Below are 21606 nucleotides of genomic sequence, written 5' to 3'. Positions count from 1 at the left end.
CGAACTCAGTGAAAGATGACGGCGAAACATCAAAGACAAAGGGAAAAGAAAAGGTGAACATTGAATAGTTACTGCGGTTTGTGCTTCTATAATTCCATTTCAAATTGCTTTTGTAAACTAAATTTTCATTATAATCTAATATGAATATACATCGAGGTAATGGTATCTTTCCTTTATAAACTTTGAATGATGGATTTGATGTGATGATAGTTGAAATATGTGATGAATATTCGAAATTGTGTTTGATATGTATATAAATATTGATACATTGATATTATGATATGTGTGACAATGGTGATTATGATGATAATGCCCCATTAAACGATGTTAGACGTAATCCGAGTATAGTTGGCATGTCATAGGGTCACCAGTATAATAAATTACTAGCTCCAATTCCTTGAGGATCATGGGCAAATACTCAAAGCCATCATAGCCGGGTAATTGGAGATAGCCAAAAAAAAAAATTCTCAATTCCCAAAGGATTGTGGATTTACTTGTTATATAGATCTGGCTATCCATTCTCATGTCTATATTCGAATAATAAGGGCCAAATGAGTAAGCATTGAAGTTGGTATTGAAATGTAAAATGTGGCACCCTAAACCCGGCTAGCTGGACTGACCCAAATTCGAAACGTCACATTAGCCACTTACATGACTCTTTTTACCGTCATCCAAACACACCATAAAACCAACCATCAGACCATCAAATCATGCTTAATCAAGTACTTATAAACATGCAAGCCTAAATCGTGCTTCGACTAACACAAATTAGCAATTTAAGAAAAGGGGTAAAACTGTCATTTTACACATAACAAGCGAAAACTCGTAATTCAAGGAATTTAGTCCCACTAGTATATTAGGCATTTTATTTTAAACCATTGGTGAAAACTTCAGCTCGAAACGATATTTAAAACTCATTTAACTAGAAATCGAAGTTTAAGGGTTAACTCGTAAAATTTGCAAACATCAAAATAAAATATTTTAAGAAATTGAAGTTACCATACTGAAATTCAATGTAGAAAACCAAGTCATGTAAATTTTCAAAACACTTTGTATTTGTTTAAGGCCTCCAATTTTATTATATAAAAATAATGACTTATTTGCAAAGGTCTCAAAACATGCCCAAGCCACTCAGCAGTCATGTCGAGAATATGCGATTTTTGGTGTCCTGACATAGTCTAGAGAAGTTTCTTCATCCCAACGATGCAAAAAATGACGTCACGACAATGGATGCTCGTCGCAACGACAATCAAGCTCGTCACGACGACACACTGTAATATTACAGAAAGATTGCAACATTTGCATATGACACTTTGACCCCCAATTACACGTACCAATTTGAGATTTCATGCCATTTTCCCTATTCTAGCATAAGATCATGCCTTAACATTCTTTGACATTCAAACCAATTACCTGTGTGTCATGCTTTTCTGAAGTCTTGAATAAAGGGGATTAAAATCAAAATTAAAACAAAGTAAAAAGAGATTAAAGAAAAATTCTAGTCAAAGCAAAATCTCAATTTAGGTAAATTATTTTTTAATCCTTTAAAATTGACAAAAAAAATGATGACATGGGAAAAAGTGCCATACGTACGGTTTTGTTGGTCATATTACAATACCACTAACAAAGATTAATGGTGTTACGAGGAGGTACCACATTGATAAACCGAATGAAAATTTAGCTATCAAGATCAACATTTTGGAAATATATGCACCACAATAGAAGATTTGCGAAAGTTGAGTGATGATTTATGCCATTTATACAAGCTTCTTTACTCATCTTATAAGATGATTATTGAAATACAAACACACATAAAGTAAACAAAGAAAGAGACCATTTTCACTTATTCCAAACATCTTATAATTGTTCAGTTGGAGACCCAGGCAAGGGTATCTTTAGCAAGGAAATGGCAAATGGGGACAGTTCCAGGCTTCACTTCGAGAATCTGAAATGCTATATGTTTTGGGCTCCAAGCCGATGTATCTTTGTGACAAACTGCCAAAGCATTAGCTTTTGTCCCATCTCTTCCCAGCAATGGAACCTTATACAATGTTGTTTTGTTGATGGAATGACAGAAAAATACAGCACGTGGATACCTTTCCTTATGGCAGATAAGCTCGTTTTCACCCATGTCTTGCATTCCCCTAGCAATTGTAAACAATGGGTTGTTTGTTTCTTTGGAAAGCTGGTTTGATAGAAGCTGGATTTCTTTCCCAAGCGTTGCAATACTTAAATCTATGAAGGACTCTAGTGATCTGACACAAAACATTTGTTCTCCATTAATGGCTTCTCTTTCGCAAACTCCAATTGTTCTTTTCATGATTTCGGCTTCCCTTGTTTGAGGTTTTAACGAGAAATGGTTCAAAATTTCAGGAAATTTGGAACTTGAAAAGGGTATTGACTTGGCAACTCGGTCAGGCAAAAATGGAGTTCTATCACTTGCTGCTATGAGACTTGGTAAATCACCAGCTTACCAGTGCGTAGATCCCTTGGGAAGAAGTAGATAGTTTCATGGATTGAAGAAACCATTTTCCCTACATTTTGGATATAAAAAGAATGCATGAGCCCAAGTATAACTTGATTCTCATATTTAACTTATTAAGTTTTCATGCATATATGAGAAATTATCTCATCCAATATTGATAAAATTTTAGGATTCCACAACGATGAATTTACCTTTGGATTCTTTGAGTGCTTCTTCTCCATTTCCATGACGGGCACTAAAATCATGGTCCCAATCGTCAAATTCTTCGTTTCCATTATTGGAACTGGGCTTAGATCTCCAAGTATCAAAATATTCATCTTCACTATTTCCCTGGCTGCCACTAAGTTTAGACCTCCAATCATCAAAATATGCATCTTCACCATTTCCATGGTTGCCTCTAAGCTTAGACCTCCAATTATCAAAATATGCATCTTCACCATTTCCATGGTTGCGACTAAGCTTAGAGCTCCAATCATCAACATATGCATCTTCACCACTTTCTTCACCTTCACTACCACTAAGCTTAGAGCTCCAATCGTCAGCATATGCCTCTTGACCACCACTAAGCTTAGACCTCCAATCATCAGCATATGCATCTTCACCACTTTCTTCACCTTCACTACCACTAAGCTTAGAGCTCCAATCATCAGCATAAGCCTCTTGACCACCACTAGCTTGGACTTCCAATCATCAGCATATGCATCTTCACCACTTTCTTCACCTTCACTACCACTAAGCTTAGAGCTTCAATCATCAGCATATGCCTCTTGACCACCACTAAGCTTAGACCTCCAATCATCAACATATGCATCTTCACCACTTTCTTCACCTTCACTACCACTAAGCTTAGACCCCCATAAATCATTATATTTATCTTCTTCATCTCCTTCACTACCACTAAGCTCAAATCTTTTTCCATGATTGCTTTTAGAAACTTTTGCAGTTTCAGGTTGGCCTGAAATGTTCAAGTAACATCTATTTTAGAACATTAAGATATTTCAATCCTTATATAGGATTATTACACAAGGGTGGAATTTTTTCAGCTCCAAGCTTAAGAAAATGTCGTCATGTCATGTCTTATTTAAGGTATAATGATTTTCTGACTTTCCAACTTTACAAAAAAATTATTCTAATTTTTTTGTTTATTTTCTCGTCTTTTTTAAATTTTAAATTTACATTTTTTTATCAAATCACTTCAAAATAAAATAGACTTTAAATACAAACCAGATGGTGGTAAAATATCTTTCAATGCCTTTGGCATTGGATTGTTTGGAAACACTGATTTCCAATAAACTTCCTCAAGCACAGTACCATGGCTCCCTGCAAATACAATCTGAGAAAAAACTAATAAATTAATTAATGTAAAAAAATGGCCTTAATAAAAACAAATTAATACTAAATATTGAAGATTAAAGCTCACATTGAGTAAAGCAAAGACTAGAAGGAAATGAAATGACATTGAATGTAGTAAGAATGGTATGCTCATTTAGATTTTGGGATGAAATTGGTGCAATAAGCTACATATATTTATACCCATCCATACATATTTTTTGTCAATGGATAGCCAATAAAAAAATAGCAACCAAAAGTCAACATTCATTGAAATTATCAGCATTTATTATTCTACAATTTGCACAGTAAGAGGATAGTTCTTTTTCTTTGGGTTAATATACACTTTGGTACTTGAGTTTAGCTTCAGTATTCAATTTGGTACCTAAATACTTTAGTCTCAATTAAATACCTAATTTTGGCTTTAATATTCAATTTGGTACTTGACCCTTTTTTTATCTCAGTTAAATACTTATGTTTTTTTTATTAGAGTATGCTTTTTTAATACCAAATTGAACGTTGAAGTTAAATAGGTATCAAATTAAACATTAAAACTAAATTCAAGTACCAAATAGTATATTATAAGAAATTATGGGCATGTCGAGTTTACCTTTTGACTTATAGATTATAAATTATAGTAAACTATTTTCATTGTTAGAGTAATGTTTTCTTATTATTAAGCTATTGTTTTTATTGCTTGGTTTCCAATTGTTGTATTTGATACCCGAGTTTTTTTTCTCAATTTAGTATTTGAGTTTGGCTTCAATGCTCATTTTGGTACTTGTGTTTTTTCAATTTGATACTTGAGGTTTTTTTTTAATCCTAATTAAGTACCTCTGGCTTCTATATTCAATTTGGCACTTAAAACTTTTTTTTGTCTATATTAAGTACCTATGTTTTTTATTAAAGTACATGCGTAACAGAAATGAACTTAATATATATAGATGAAAATTTTCTTCTGAATTTTGTTTAAATTTTGGCTTAACATTTTCTCTAATGCAAAATTTATGTTATTTTGTTCAATTTGGTACCTATATTTGATAAAAGTTATACATTTTAGTACTCTAAGATAATAGTGTTAAGTTTTAAATGTTTATTTCGAGTTTTGGGATTGATTTGATGAAAAATCATAATTAACTAATAATATTGATAATCAAGTTTCATGAAATCAATACTAAAACCCGAAAAAAAAACCACAATTATTATATTGTATGTAGTAAATTAAACCAATTCATACTTAAAACTAATTTTATTCTGTTAAAAAATAATGAAAATTCAAACCATAACCGTATTAACAATTAACTTACACTAGTTAACATTAAAATCTGAATTAAACACTAAAAAGTTAATATCGTTACATTTAAGTACCAAAATATCCAAGTTTTGGTGGTAGCTCCTCCGCAAATAGACTTGATAAAGTCATATTCTTATTGAATATTCATAATAACATAAGAGATTATGGAAATACAAACACACTTAAAATAAACAAAGAGACATTGAAGACATCTTCAGTTGGAAACCCAAAGTAGGGAATCTCTAACTAGGAAATGACAAATGGGGACAGTTCCGGGCTTAACTTTGAGACGATGAAATGCCATATGCTTTGGGTTCCAACCCGATGTATCTTTGTGACAGACCGCCAAAGCATTACCATTTGCCCATCTCTGCCCATCAATGGAACCTTATACACTGGTGTCTTGATGATGGAATGGCATAAAAATACAGCACGTGGATACTTCTTCTTATGGCAGACAAGCTCGGTTTCTCCCATGTTTTGTACTCCCTTACTATTTGTAAATAATGGGTTGTTTGTTTCTTTGGAAAGCTCGGTTGATAGAAGCTGGATTTCTTTCCCCAGCACCGAGATACTTGAATTTATGAAGGAGTCTAATGATGAGGCACAAAACTTTTGTTCTCCATCAATGGCTGCTCTTTCGCAACCTCTGATTGTTTCATTAATGGTGTTGGCTTCCCTTGTTTGAGGTTTTAACGAGAAATGGTTCAAAATTTCAGGCAATTTGGCACTTGAAAAGGGAACTGACTTGGCAACTCGGTCAGCTAAAAATTCGGTTCTATCACCTGCTGTAATGAGACTTGGTAAATTCACAAGCTTACCAGGGCGTAGATCCTTTTCAAAGATGTCGGTAGTTTCATTGATTGAAGTAATATTATCTGATTCAATAGAGACCTCTTGGTGGCCTTTTGCAGAGATTGTTTTCCCTAAATTCAGTTCAAATAGATAAATTTTGGATATAAAAAGTATGCAAATCTAGTCCCTAATGTTTACATCTTTTGTCAATTTAATTTTTTTATTTAAATTTCATTTTAATGAGAATATTAATTAAAACATTAAATTTTTAAACATGGCAGCTGGCATGACAGTCTACTTATATTCCATGCTGCTTTTTTAAAAAAAATGATGCTATGTTAATATGATGTGCACATGGACTTCCATGCGAGTTGTCGCGCTAACAATGTTAAAATTTAATATTTTAATTATTATTTCCATTAAAAACAACTATTTGACTAATTTTTTAAAAGTTAAGAATTAAATTCAACTAAAAAAAAATTAACAATTAAATTGATAGAAAATATAAACATTAAACTAAATTTATCAATATGCTTATACTATCTAAATCAAATAATTTACCTTTAATTGATTCCCCATTTATGTAATTTCCTCGCAAATAGCAATTTTGAGAGTTTGGAATTTTTAATCCTATAGATGGGTCTTCATATCTATAAAGTGGTCCATCGATGCTGCCTAAATGGCATGAAAATATTTACAAACAAATTCTAAATGTTAAAAGTTTAATTAATTTTGTTTAAATAATTGAATGTTATATGGGTGCGATGGTAAGGCATATTGTATTTTTAAGGGAAAAATACAGGATTAAATTTTGAAGCCAACATTGTTGAGAGGAATAGTCACGAACCTCGAATATGGACCGTAAAACGGACATGAATAATACAAAAAAAAAGATAATTGAATATTATATTTAAAATTTGAAACATTAATAATTTATCTTTGATGTCAATTGAGTTTTAGTTCGATTGGCTTGGACATTGTTGCCAATGAAAGAGAACGTGAATTCGAGTGCGCTAAAGTGCATTATCCTCTAATTTATAAGTTGGGGAGGCGCTATGAGTATTTCTAGACATTATATCAAAATGAACAGATATGATCAAAACCTATAATGAGATTATTCAAATTTCGCAGTTTCAAGGTTATTACCTAAGTTTTCATCTCCATGTTTTCGTTTGGTGCTTAACTCTTCGGAATTAGACACCTCAACTGAAATTAAAATACAAAACACAAATGATAAGGGTAAAAAAAAAATTGTAACAATTATATTCTATAAAAAATGATGTAAATAATAAATGATGTTTTAGTTTAATAGTAAAATACAAACGTTGAAAACTACAGAAACTTGGGTTCAAATCCTATTACACGTGTATCTTTATTATTCCATATAAAAGATGTAAAATGAAAAAAAACACACTCAAAATAATATAATTTACTTTGTAAAATAAGGGTTTTTCGTCATTACCTAATTAAATTGATGTCCGATTTACTCGTGACACCAGACTTAATAAAAATTTTAATATTTATAGAGATTTGAATACAAACCAGGTGATGGTAAAATATATTTCAAGTCCTTTGGAATTGGATTATTTGGGAACATTGATTTCCAAAAATCTTCCTCAAGCATAGCACCATGGCTCCTTGCAAATACAATCTAAAAACAACAACACATTAATGTAAAAGTGAGCCTAATTAAAACAAATTAATACTAAATATTGAAAATTAAAGCTCACATTGAGTAAAGCAAGGACTAGAAAGAAGTGGAATGCCATTGGAATGTGAATGGTAAGCTTATTTAGATTTTGGTATGAGAATGGAACAATATTTATATACCAATCAAAATGGTATATTCATAAATTATTGTAGAATGGAGCTGAAAAATTGGCATGCATGTATATGTTGTGATGTATATATACACCAAAGTTTTTCATTCATTGAAATTTGCAGCTGAAAGTATGGCATGCATATATGTTGTGTATATTAAAATTTATGCAGCTGAAAATTTTGTTTTATATAAAAAAATTTCAATTCTTAAATATGTATATTGATGGATTTTATTTTCGATTGATATAATAGAAGCATCATATTGATTTTAAACTTTGGGTGTTTAAACTTTGGGTGTGTAACAGGGACAATCATGTTGATAAATTGAACGCCTCGATTATTAAAATATTAATCACATAACATTATGGAAAAGGGTAAATTACACTCAAGGTCACTAAACTATTAGTAAGTTTATATTTTTGCCTCCCAACTTAAAAATTACAAAATGTTCATTGAACTATCCGAAAGTTCTCATTTAAGTCATTAAACTATTAAAATCGTTATTGTGTGAGCTTCATTCGCACCACCTACACCAATTGAAAACCTTTCTTCCCTTTATACAATTTTTTTTCCATGAAATAACTTTAAACGTCATAAATTTGCAAACCGAAATCCAAATAACTTTCTTCTCCAATCTTTAACACTGACTATTCAATCGATTTGGATTTAAAATATATTATTTTACTCATCAATGGATACTAATCCATCGTACCAATCATCGCTTAAAAGCTTGCTAGCTGGAGTTTAAAAAAATATATTAAATATAAACTTTCGAATAGTTCATAGATCATTTTGCAACTTTTTAAAGTTGAATGACTAAAATGTAAACTTATTAATAGTTTAATGACATTTGGTGCAATTTACCCTAAGAAAAATTTGAGAGAGAGAGAGAGGGGCACAAATTTGATTGTGTAAATGTATTATAAGTTCTTCAATAAAAGGAAAACTAACACAGCTCTAGAAAATAAAAATGAGTAAAAAGTATTACAAATCAGTCCAAACTGATATAATACAGTTCAAAATGTGTTCCATTTTCATTTCCAGACATCAAAAATGTAGATAAAGACCAAGGTATATATTGGTCTCAATCCACAAACATGCATACCGTAAAATTGTTTTTTTTCGGAACCAAATAAAAGCAAAGCTCAATATAGATTTCGAAAGAAACAGTAACCTATGAATCCACACCAGGAGGAAGATTCAAGGGATCCCGTTGCCTTTCTGTTCTGGATTCTCGGTTGTAATCTTGTAGAACTCCAACATTTCGTCTTCCACCGGATGAGTCTTGCCTACTATGACGAGGCAATGTAAAGGTTCCCCAAAATTGACTGTACGAAGTTGTCTCATTGTGCCTGCAACTATCATCTGATCCTCGCTTCCCAGTCGAGCAAACCCAACACAGTTCGTGTCTTCATCGTATGCTGCAATGCAAAGTAAACATAAACTATGCTTTACTGGAATTGTAATTTTAAAGATCGTTGGAGGGTCATATCCTCGTACTCACCAGATTTACCATGCTTTTGTTCAACCTCCAAGAGCTGATCGATGGCAGTGTTTATCGTCATGAACCTTGGTGGTTCATATTGCTTTCTTCCCCTGGAATAATACGATATAAAAACGAGAAATATAATACATAGTTAAAAAAAAACAGTACGAGCTGCAACATCTGATACCGACCTGCACAATGATTCCAATGTTGGTTCCTTTACACGAATATCTGTAGGAAGAAGGGAATGATCAATTTAAGACTCCCCAATCAGGCAGAGCATACAACAATAGCCCGTAAATCCATAAGTTAATGTGCAATTAAAAACCTTAAAACAGGAGTTGGTATGAAGCAACCTCACCTAAAAGGCAGAGTGTGTGCAATCCAAGATTGCGGTTTCTTTCAATTTTCTCGTAAAAGCTATCAGGCCTCCATGTTTCAGTAAAGAATGGTATTGAAACTGTCTCCCCATAACGATATAGCTGCAATCCACAAATTCCGATTGCATTCATCACGGATGCATTATGTACTACATTGACATCAACCCTCATTGTCTTTGCTCGAACAACAAGATCAGTGTGTGTTGTGGCTCTGCAATTATCCCGATCAAAAGCCTAATGAGAAAGCTAAGCAACTAAGAAAAAGATTTCGAGGTGAACAAAGACTACTGATGTAATCGAAGCTCAATACACTTGGAATCTCCAACAAAAGAAAAGGACCACGATTATATGCAAATAGAATAAAGAAAAGCAATTCCATATATATACTCGAAAGAGCACATGATGAAAATCAACGAGAGCATATGACATACAAATAACTTATCATAAACCGGAAAGACACTATGATTATACCCGAAAGGATCACCAACAACAAGGAAAGCAACATCGGATCCACGAGCCTCTGACAGAATATTATCTACTTTTTCTTCAACCATTTCTCTATCCGCAAGTATAATCGGTTTCCCATACAATTTCTCCTGACATTTTTTAAAAATTCGAGCACAAATGACAATCCTGAAAATTCAAAGATAACAAATATATCAAGAAAGAATATTCTTAATACCAAAGTGGATAAGCCATCCGTAGAAAGACCGAAGGATAGAAGAGACGTATAGGCCTCGATGTACACCTTCTCACATTTCTTCACTGCATCTAAACCTTTTAGAGTAATGTCCCTCTCATCCCCTAATCCAAGGCCTATAATGTATAACATCTCTGTCGATAACCAGAATAAATCATTAGCTCGAATCTTATCGAACTATTAAGACGATAATTTTTTAACATTAAAAAGGATTAAGTATATCATCGTATACCATAGATGATCAATTCCATTCTCTGTTTCTCACACTTGCAGATTTCATGCTAAAACATTCACCATAAATTCGAACAGCTACAGCAACTTGGCTATAAATTTTCTACTTCGAAGCATCGAAAAAGAATCATTTTGACATTGAATTCGGCCAAATATATAGCTCAAAAATCTACATAGAACTTAAACCAGCTTTTATCTAAAATCAACAGCAACACCAATTTGCCTCAATAACCCACTAAAAAATCATCCTTTTACTACCTTAGAAACATCAATCATTTCCTTTATAACGCCAAATTGAAAACTCAAAACAACTTACACCCATTGTTAACAACATCAAGTCAGTTCTTTAATATGAAAAAAGGGTCTTCTTTTATGGGGAAAAAAACCCTGATTTTCACAATTTCAGCACAAAAACAAAGCAACCAATAAAAAAGCAAATTACCCAGAAGCATAAATGAACTAAACTTTTCTCTCAACTTGATAAACTTGTATATTAATAAGAAAATACACTATGAGATACCATCCCTAAAGTAATAAATTCCCACTAAATAAGAAAGAAATGGTCTTACTTGAACTCCAAAACCAAGAGAAAAAGCGTTCCCTTACTTTTGGCCGACGAGAGAGGAAGTTTCTGACGGAAGAACGTCGGCTACTTTCACTAAGAGGTAATGAATTGAACGAAAGATGTGTGAGAAAGAAAGGAGGAAGCGAGCACTGAATTTGGGTTCTGGCGGCCAAAGAAATAAAAATATGTTTTTTTTTAGTTTACACATATTTCCCTCTAATTTCTTACGTTGTCATAAAACACTTTTTTTTGGGCTAATATAAATTTTAGTCCTTGGGGATTAGACCTGTTCATGGGCCGGGCACCTAGCCCAGTCTAAAGGTCTGCTCAAAAATTTAGAGAGTTTAAGTAAAAATAAAAATATAGAGCTAAAAAATGAGTTATGTTAAAATAATAATGTCCATTTAAAAAACGGGCTAGGTCTTAGATAAGCCCAAATATGCACGGTTGTTTGATTTTTCTATTTCTTGTTATTTTGTTGCTATTTTCTTTTTTTTTTCACTATTTTGCTACTATTTCACTTGCTATTGCTATTATTTTGTTGTTATTATTTGAATATTGTATAACTCTTATTGTGAATTTTGTTACTATTTTAGTATTTTTGGATGTATTATATATATTTTAAATTTATATAAAAATAATATAAAAAATTAATATTGACGGGCTGAGCTCGAGTTTTAGCGTTTTTGGGTCGGGTCGGGTTCAAGCCTAGCAAACGGGCCTAAAATTATGGTTGGGCCCAATCCGGCCCATGAACACCTCTATTGGGGATTAGATTCATGTTGGTATTTATATTTTTTGGTACACTTTGCTAATTGAACTTGACAACTAAGTTAATTTTTGTTCCTAGATTTAGATTCTATATTTCTATCAAGATTTAATGACGTAGCTTTTTGATATTGTGTAACATCATCACATAAAATTTTAAAAATATATTTTTAAAATTTTCAAATGATAATGTGACACAATATCAAAGTGTCACATCATTAAACTTTTACATTTGTCAAATTTAAGGATTAAAATAGACCTAGTTGCTAAGTTCGATATCAAAATGAACAATAAAATGTACAGATACTAATGTGGACCTAATTGTTAAGTTCAAAGAGTAAAAGTTACATTAACCCTTCTTCCCCTTCTACTAAAAATTCAAATAAAACTTTTTGAGGGTTTTTTTAAAATTTTTGAAAATTATATTGATATATTTTATCATTTTCTAATTTAAAAAAATCTATTTTTTAATTTAAAAAAATTCGTAGAATCTATAAATAAATATAAACAAGGAAGCCATACATTGTAATTGGTTGAAAGTGCCAGCTAGAGAAATCTAATTTGACCACATATCAATCATTTTTTAAACACCGTTAACACCGTTGGACTAAACCGGTTAAGAGAGTGTAACTTTATCTATCAATCTAAGCTAAAAAAAAATTAGTACTAAGTGAGAAAAGTGATATACTTTTAAGGGCTAAATCATACTTTAAGCCTTAATTTTTTGAGTAAATTATCCCATTAATCACTCTAAACGGGAGTTATTCCTATTTTAGTTATCCCAAATTTTCTTTGTTAATTTGGTCACCTTAATTGAAGAAATCAATCAAAATGGTCACTCAATCATCTATTCCACCGTTATATCAATTTATTTTTTACTTATTTTTTAATTTTCTTTTTCCTTTCTTTCTTTATTTTTTTCTCGTTCTCTCTTCTCTTTTCTTTCATCTTCTTCCTTACACTAGTCTTCCTTAAATCTTTCTTTTCCATCAATTTGTCACACCGTACAAGTTGAATTTTTAAAAGACTAAATTTTTTCTATTGAAAGAGTTATTTAACCTTTTAAAAAATTGCCACAAATTTCTTGTATTATTGTTTTTTCACGCAAAATCGGGGAATTTTTATTTTTTTTTGTTTTACGATTATTCTTACTACTATTATCAACGTATAATAGACATATTTTTTTTAAAATAAAACTTAAATAAACAAATGGTCAAATAATCGTTGATTTAAATAAATTTTGAGTAGCTTTTAATGTAAAAAAACTTGAAAGGGAGTAATCAAAAACAAAAACTTTGGAAGAATAGGAATTTGTTCATCTTCCAAAATATTAATTGAAGGGGTTATGATGTTCTTAAGTCCTCTCTCAGTTGGGCCTAACATTTTGAGCCTTTCCTGCTTGGGACCAATAATAGATCAAGCTCTTAGGTGATTCATCATCACTTTTCACATGAGTGGGTGCATTTATTTACTGATGGACCAGTGGCAAGAGCCTCCGAAAATGCCTCAGCGGGTGGAGTGGTTCAGGATCGGGATGAAAATTGGATCCTGAGATTCACACATTATCTAGGCAGGTGTTCACCATTGGAAGCATAACTTTGGGGGTATTCTTGATGGCATTCTCATTTTGTTAAATAAAGAGTATAAGAGAGTCAGGATCTAGATGGATAATCTAGAAGTGGCCAAGGCCTTGAATTTGGAAGAAAACATGGGCTCCGGCATTACCTTGATTAGAAGAATTAAACGAGTTTTGCATTCTGTAGATCAATGGGAAATTAAGTATGTTCTTAAAGAGTGTAATTTAATTGTTGACCAGTTGGCAAATATCAATCTTTCTAATTGGCAGACCCCACTCCAGATATTTGAAGTTCCTCCTGAAATGGTGGTTATGACTATCCAGCAAGATAAAGCTTTTAGTGTCTTTTAGAATCTCTTAAGTTGTATTTTTGTTTATGTTTTTTCACCCCAAAAAAAAAACAAAAACTTTAAATAAATTGATCTTTCTATACCTCATTTTGTTCCTTAAGTAGCCTTACATTGCATTCCCTTGGAGAATTTCTTCCATATATAGTTTATCAGAAACTTGACAGAGGAATGTTGTTGTTGATTACACATATAATCAATCTATTGTAAGTTGAATTGTCTTTTCTTGCAAGGAGAAAAATGGCTAATCATAGTATCCTAATATATGTTGATGTTGATTTTCTACAACTGACGAGAGATGGTGTTGGTTTATGCATGTCAAATATTGGCTTGATAACTCAACAAACATCGGCACTAAGGATTACCCATGTCAACTGTAAGTTTCTTTCTTTTTTTCCATGAAAGAAGAAGGGTCTTAAATACATACTTCTAATGAATATAGGCCATTGGTGAGCTTATTAACAGCTGTTTGAATCCAAGTTATACCTAACACTTCCACAATTAATCATTTTGTTTATTTAAACAAGATTAGAGGAAAGAAAGATATATAAGCCTTAAAAGAAGGAGCTAATCAGGTGAAGGTGTAGCAATTTGATGGAAGAGATGAGTTTAAGGATGAGTAGAGGAGAAAAGTCAAAAAGGAAAGAAAAAAAAGAAGAAGAAAAATTTGAAAGAAATTTAACCGCAGAAGAGATGGATTTAATAGTAGAGTGATCAATTTGAATGATTTCTTGAACGTTAATGACTAAATTAACATAAAAAAAATTAAAATAACTAAAAAAAGAATGATCCCTCCTTAAATAAGAAATTATTTTATGAACCTTTCTCACCACATCATCCATAGTTCCTTTTCCAATTATTTAATAACATTTTAACAATTTTTTTCATATCAATTAACACATTATTTTGGTAATTTTTTATCCTGGACTTTGAACCTTGAATCCTGAACCCCAAACCTTAAACCAAGACTCGAATCTTAAACCTTGAACCTTACGAACCTTAAATCTTGAACCCTAAAAGTGAAGGTGCGACAAGTTGATGGAATAGATGAGTTTAAGAAAGAGTAGCATGAGGAAAATGACAGTAGAAAAGATGGATTTAACGGTAGAGTGATCAATTAGAACAATTTCTTAAACGGCAATGACGAAATTAACCAAAAATATATTAAAATGACCAAAATAAAATTGATTCCTATTTAAAGTGATTAACGAGATAATTTACCAAATTATTTTAAATATCCAACATGAATGATAATAATTGAAATTAAAGTTCAATGGGTTTTTAAGACTTTTTTTTATATTGATTTTTATTTCAAAAGAGCTTTAATAATTAATAATAATTAAAAATAGATTTAAAAAATTATTAAATTTCAGATTTTAAAATTTTTATTCTAATATTTCGACCCCCATCTAATTATAATCATATTTGAAATTATAAATATTTATATAAAATTTCATATATTATTTATTTTATCACTGTATTTATTTATTCAATCAGAATTCGAATCACAAAAACTCTAACACTAATAATAACCAATTAATTTAATTAATAAATCATTGTACAAAATATTAGGTAATTAAGCTATCATCAACATCAAATAAGTTGATAGTTTACTTTTACAATTAATTATGGACATCATGTCAGATATTGGACAAACTGGGTATAATTAAGAATTATTAATGAAGAATTCCATCATTAAAGAAGAAAAATTGACATCTTAATAGTCATAATAATTAATTTACAGCCAAGAAAGATATGATAAACCACCCACCTTCAAGACTCACATATTTGTAATTTTTCTAAAATAAAAAATTCAAAATTTTAATCCAATCATTATCGAAATTTATACTTACATATAAATTTTTGATTGAATTAGTGTTACGAATCAATCAAGCATCTATTCAATTGGAAATTTATTAAAAATATCTTTCTATGTACAAAATATTATATATTTATTAAGATGATTTTTTTTATATATTTTATATAAAATTAATAAAAACTCAATTACGATAAAATTTGAACTTGAGAACAAGTTTAAGAAAGAGAAGGTTCCATGACATTTTATTCATTTATAACATTGTTAGCTGTGCAAAATAGATTACACACTATGGATCATACACAAAGATGGGGCTAGTAGTTCGACGTACTACTTGTTGGTTATGTCATGGAGAATTAGACACTGGTATAGGGGATTGGTATTTTTAGGAGAAGCATTTGAAATGTTATTTTTCGGATAGTCAATTAGTTTCTCAACAACTAAAGATATTATCTTTCAATGGAGTCTTTGTCTCCTATGCTCTATCTAGAGCCAGTGTATTGTGTGCAACTATCCAAAGAGCTTGGTTTACAAAGTTGAGAGTGCCTTGGTTATAGTACTTGTAAGACTTGAAAGAGGTGTTAGTATCGTGCATGAGAACAGTTATGAAGCTACTTGAGAGCGTGAGTTTGTGGTTTGAGTCCCCCCTTGCACGCAAGTCAAATTATTTACATAATTATACTCATGCCCTATACTAATAGAGTTGTTCATGAGCTGAGCAGGGTTGGGTTTGGACTACGCCCTAACAAATTCTAGGCCCGATTGATAAGCCTAGGCTCGGCCTGACTTGAAAAATGGGCCTAAATTTTTGTCTAAGCCTAGCCCTAATAAAAATGATAAAACTCGAACTCGGCTCGTCCATATTAATTCTTTTATTTTTATATAGAAAATATAATACATCGAAAACACTAAAAACATTAAAATAAATGTTTCCCAACAAATTAAAAATAAATTTAAAAAATCTTTATACTTAAATAACACTAAGATAGTTGCAACTTAACAAGCAAATGTCTCTAAAATAGTAACAAAATTAACAATAAAACAAGAGTAATACAATATCCAAAAAACAACAACAAAATAATAGTGACATAATAGTGAAACGACAGCAAAACAAGAGCAAAATAGTGGAAAAACAGCAGCAAAACAATAGGGTTTTTTTTTGGCAATTTAGGGTTGGGGCCCGAGCCCAAAAAACCTTACTCGAGGCTTAACCTGTTTTCTAAACAAGCTTTTTTTTTACCTAAGCCCATTTTTCGGGCTTATATTTTTATCCAAGCCCTTCCACTTTTTGAGTAGGCCACCTGACCCTGCCTGTGACAAGTCTATATACTAACACCTATTTCGTTAGTCTTGAAGGTGCCAACTAAGCACTCCTATGTGAATCAAGCCCTTCAAGAAACCACTCACATCACACTGACTCTTGGCAAAGCATGAGAGACAAAACTTCCACATTGAGACAATACCTTCAATTGTTGGGGGGACTTGTCAACTACGTACCTAATGGACAAAACTTCAAAAACTTCTCCTAAAGGAGTTGACTCCCTCAACAAAACTCAAAACCACTTATATTTTGATGGCTTAATGTAATATTTTGTACATGAGCTTGATACTTTTTTTTCTAATTTGTTATACCTAGACTTTTTTGTTCAATTTGGTACTTGAACTTGATGCTTTTTCTTAATTCGGTACTGAACTTGACACTTATTCCTAATTTGGTACTTAATCTTTTTGAGATCCATTTTAGTACATGTACTAGACACTTTTTCTTAATTTAGCACCTAATCTTTTGCTTTTGGTCTAATTTGATACTTAAACTTATCAAATGTTATACAAATTACTCCAGTATGCTAACAATGTTGTTTTTTTTATGAGGTAGCAAAAATAACTAACGTATGATCCACATGTGGCGGATAGCATGATTTTTTTTTTTTTTGCATTTTAAATGTTCAATTACTTTTATTTTAATTAATTTAATGTATTTTTTATTAATTTAAATGAATGAATTTATTTTATTTTGGGGTTTTAAAACTCTTATTTTCTTATTCAATTAATCATATCTTAATGCACAATTTTTTAACACAATTTTTCTCTAACACCAGCTATATTTTTATGGAATTGAGGGCTTTGTGAAGACTAGACTATGCTTTAAGCATGTGGTCCCTCTCGAATCATTCTTGCCATTAATAGTCAAAATAGTCTCAGCCCTAATGAAAAGTAAAATTTGACCATATTGTTTAGCAAAACATAAGAAACTCCAAATAATCGTAATTGTTTCTGCCACTAAATTCCATGTCATTTATCACATGTTAGTCATACATTAGCTATTTCCATCCCTTCATTAAAAAAAAACACAAATCGCTAGTGTTTTGAAGTAATTTGTATAACATTTGATAAGTTTAAGTACCAAATTGAACCTAAAATAAAACTTAAGTACCAAATTAGAAAGAAGTGCTAAGTTCAAGTACCAAATTGGATCCAAAAAAACTTAAGTATCAAATTAAGAAAAAAAATGTCAAATTCAGATATCTAATCAAATTAAAAAATATTTAATTCAAATACCAAATATTATATTAAGGATTTTAAATTTAGAAGAAGTGATAGTACACTTCCACTAGTGAACAATGGGTAATTTAGAATTTAGTCAATGTAATTGAATTGTTTCATGTTGTTTAATAAGCATCATTCACAGTTATTATATCAAAAATTTAGTGTAATAATAGTGGTGACGGTAAATTTAGATATTGTAACAATCCTGTAGCACGAAACAAAAAATAAAATAAATACATCGGAAGAAAACATCCATCCAAGCCCAATCAATGGCAAGAAACAATGATCTCATACATGTACACATATATATATATAAAAGAAAATCACTGATAATCAAAATTATTTATCATTTATATGCAAACTATAAGCTTGATTGGCTTCATATTACACAAAATTAATTCCCTAAAAAACAAAACAACTAAAAGAAAAGCTCATATCCATCCAATATATTAGAAAGAAGAACAAAAAATGAAAGAAAGAAAAAGAAGAAGCATATATAGCTGGCAAGGAAACAAAATCATCTATTATGCAAAGGATTTGGACCTGTATGAACTTTTCTCTTTTCATCACCAAAATCTTCACCTTCATCACCATGATCATCATCATCATTTGCTTCAAACCCACCATGGGATTCAACAGGCATCAACTGTTGAGAAAAAGCTGAAACAACAAAGCTTGAACAAGAAGAAAAAGAAGACTGGAAATACAAAAGAAGAAGCAAATAAAAGCAAATGAGCTTTTTGCTTGAACTCTTCATCTTCATAATATATTCTTCAAAATTTCAAACACCATGCATGGGATTTAATCAAACCCCTTTTTTACCCCCAAAGGTGTATAATGTACGAACACTCTCTTTATGTCATTCGTTGCTATTTGGGGGCTCTGGGTTTTTTTAAAACTTATGATGGGAAAGGGTTTTTTGGTTTTTTCTTGATAAGCCTTGGAGTTTGAGCTTCTGAAGAAAAAATGGAACAGTTTTGACAATATTAGAGCGGACAGTAAGAGTCAAAATGCATGGGTTTTGGTGCCTGATGTTGCGATAAAAATGGGTGCAGATTTTGCAGATGAAAGTGTTTGGGGATTGGAATTTGAAGACTTGTGGTGATGATCATATGAAAGTGGCCATTTTAGAGGTTTTTTTCCATGGGAAATCTATATATCAAGCAAAAAAGGGGGAAAAAATGAGGATTGTGATTGTCTCTTTTGTGATATTTTTGGGTATATCTATTCCATGCTACTCATTTTTGTCTGCCATCAAGTCTGCCATCAAGCCATATATATGGTTTAAATTTATTAAATTAGGTTATTTCGATCGGTTTATCAAATTACTAGTTACAATAATATAAAGGTTATGAATTTGAGTGTGTTTAAATTCGTTTTCTTTTAATTAAGTGTAAATTTAGTAATTTTTATGATGGGTTAGAATTAAATTATAAAATTTTTAAAAATTAAAATATAATTTTATCATATATTAATTTATGATTTCATTATTTTTAAATATTATTATTTATAAAGGGATTAAATTATATTTTTTTTTGGGTCAGGACTCTTGTTTGTTCGTTACATTCTCATCTACCTCTATGTAAGGGTTTTGAGAATTATATAAAGAAATTACTTCCTAAAAAAAATCTATCGATTGAGTATTAGTTCGATTGGTATGGGTATTATTGTTAATCTAAAAGGACATAGATTTGAATACTTTGATATGCATTATCCACCTATTTATAGATTAAGGAGGGGTTATAAGTAATTCTAAATATTTTATAAAAAAAACAGATATGATTCGAACATATACCCTTTTACTATTAAGAAAAGTATTGCTTATTGACTTAACATTTGTTTAAAAAATCATATTTAATCAATTACTTTTCTAAATAAAAAAAGATTTTAAGTATATTTTATTAAGAATTATATAAAGTTAAAAAGGTTCAATTAATTTTCTTCCAACCTCATCATTTCACTCCCTTTCCTTTCATTCTCTTTATCTTCCACTCCATCATTGCTTAAGACTTTAGATTTTTGGCTTTAGGAGGAAGCTTTGCTTTTGAATATATAGCAATGCAAAAATTCCAATAATTAGTGTCCCAAATTTGCATGCATTTACCTATTCTTCTATGCTCATTTCTCTATTTTCTTTTTCTTCTTTCACTTAATTTCGCCTACTTCATAAATTTATCAAACCAATTCAATTTCCCCCTTTTTAAATTAATAACCATTAAATTTTCCTTTCCAAAAAAATTGAAACTTCAGTCAGTTCCGCATTGATTCCGGTCATACCAATCGGTGCACATTGTTTCAATACTAACGCAGAACAAGCAACAACTTTTTCCGTACGGGTGAAAATTCTAGTTCGTACTTATCGCACTAACCAGAACATGGTGCATCCGCCGTTGCATGAATAGTATTAAAAAATATAAAAATTTTAACTATTTTTTACTATATATGGCTTGACCAATAAAAAATATTACATTGGAAAGTAAAAACTTTTTTTAAGACATATTTTCACATTTAAAATATATAAAAGAAAAAAAAACTCACTCGCTTGATTATCAAAGAAAAAATCCTCACTCATCCTTCAACTTCTTTTATCAAAAAAATCTTCTCACCCTTCTGGTTTTTTTCCTTATTAATTTTGAATTTATTGAATGATGAATTTTTATACGTGGAGCTTATTAATGAGTATTTTATACAACTGATAAATATTTTATATTTAAAATTTATTCAATTTCATTTATTAGTAAATATTTTTATATACATATGTTTAATTCTTTTTAAAAATATTGATAAAATCTGAAACGGTACACCGAAATAGATCGATACGTACCAATAACAGTAGAGAAATTATATGTCTACCAACGTGATACTAACTACTTTGATTTATATAAATTACATTTTTTTAACTCAATGTGTGGAGTTAAAAAAACTCTACTATCAATGTGTCAAAAATGAACTCATATAGCAAGGGAGAATTTAGGGGTTGCAGGGTTAGCCCTCCTAAATTTTGTAAAATTTCATTTTAACCTCATTTTAAGTTTTTTCAATTTTTTTACCTTATAATCAATATTTAAAAATTCCAAAACTTTTAATTTGACTATTTTTATAGAATTTGTAATTTTTTGTTAAATTTAATAACATTTACAATTTAAATTGATAAACTAATAAATGTAATATATAAATATTAATTTGGTAAAAGTTAAAGTAAAATAATTGCAATATCTAGAACAAATTAAACCTTTACTTGACTCCCATGTCAACATTTTTTCCTTTGCATGTCATATGGAATTGAATTTACCAATATATAGAGAGAGAAAAAAGATTGTGTGAAATTGTGATTCCACATCATCTCTTTCCAATAAGAGCATGACAAATAAGATTTTTCCTCCTGATTTCCAGCATTTTCCTCCTGAAAAAATTTAAATCCAACTAAAAATGCTAAAAATTAAAAGGAAAAATCTAATTTGTCATG

General features: G+C 30.6%; 3 protein-coding genes across 6 annotated transcripts; all 3 read right to left on the bottom strand.

Moving 5' to 3' along the window:
• Window positions 1-1867: 1867 nt before the first annotated feature.
• LOC107938365 (protein RAFTIN 1A) lies at window positions 1868-5237 on the bottom strand. The gene is made up of 5 exons (XM_041074660.1): window positions 5183-5237; window positions 3710-3805; window positions 3258-3440; window positions 2677-3165; window positions 1868-2445 (listed from the first exon to the last, which is right to left on the bottom strand). The coding sequence occupies exons 1-5, from the start codon at window positions 5235-5237 to the stop codon at window positions 1868-1870; spliced, it is 1401 nt and encodes a 466-aa protein (XP_040930594.1).
• Window positions 5225-7791, bottom strand: LOC107938370 (BURP domain protein RD22). 2 transcript variants are annotated; one of them, XM_041075518.1, is made up of 5 exons: window positions 7634-7791; window positions 7446-7554; window positions 7050-7109; window positions 6465-6578; window positions 5225-6034 (listed from the first exon to the last, which is right to left on the bottom strand). In XM_041075518.1, the coding sequence occupies exons 1-5, from the start codon at window positions 7670-7672 to the stop codon at window positions 5355-5357; spliced, it is 1002 nt and encodes a 333-aa protein (XP_040931452.1). In that variant the 5' UTR covers window positions 7673-7791; the 3' UTR covers window positions 5225-5354. The 2 variants fall into 2 exon arrangements, with proteins under 2 accessions (XP_040931452.1, XP_040931453.1); XM_041075519.1 differs by lacking the exon at window positions 6465-6578 and having other exon boundaries at window positions 7634-7790.
• An 840-nt stretch (window positions 7792-8631) lies between these two features.
• On the bottom strand, window positions 8632-11290 carry LOC107938393 (probable diphthine methyl ester synthase). Of its 3 annotated transcripts, none has more exons than XM_016871533.2 (7): window positions 11091-11290; window positions 10273-10424; window positions 10062-10186; window positions 9572-9801; window positions 9402-9441; window positions 9229-9320; window positions 8632-9145 (listed from the first exon to the last, which is right to left on the bottom strand). In XM_016871533.2, the coding sequence occupies exons 2-7, from the start codon at window positions 10420-10422 to the stop codon at window positions 8925-8927; spliced, it is 858 nt and encodes a 285-aa protein (XP_016727022.1). In that variant the 5' UTR covers window positions 10423-10424; window positions 11091-11290; the 3' UTR covers window positions 8632-8924. The 3 variants fall into 3 exon arrangements, with proteins under 3 accessions (XP_016727022.1, XP_016727023.1, XP_016727021.1); XM_016871534.2 differs by having other exon boundaries at window positions 11128-11289; XM_016871532.2 differs by lacking the exon at window positions 11091-11290 and adding an exon at window positions 10523-11084.
• Between the last annotated feature and the right edge of the window lie 10316 nt (window positions 11291-21606).

The sequence above is a fragment of the Gossypium hirsutum genome, chromosome A08 (genome assembly GCF_007990345.1).
Source record: "Gossypium hirsutum isolate 1008001.06 chromosome A08, Gossypium_hirsutum_v2.1, whole genome shotgun sequence".
Classification (NCBI taxonomy): Eukaryota; Viridiplantae; Streptophyta; class Magnoliopsida; order Malvales; family Malvaceae; genus Gossypium; species Gossypium hirsutum.
The sequence above is the reverse complement of the archived record's forward strand: the minus strand, read 5'-3'. Positions and strand labels throughout refer to the sequence as shown.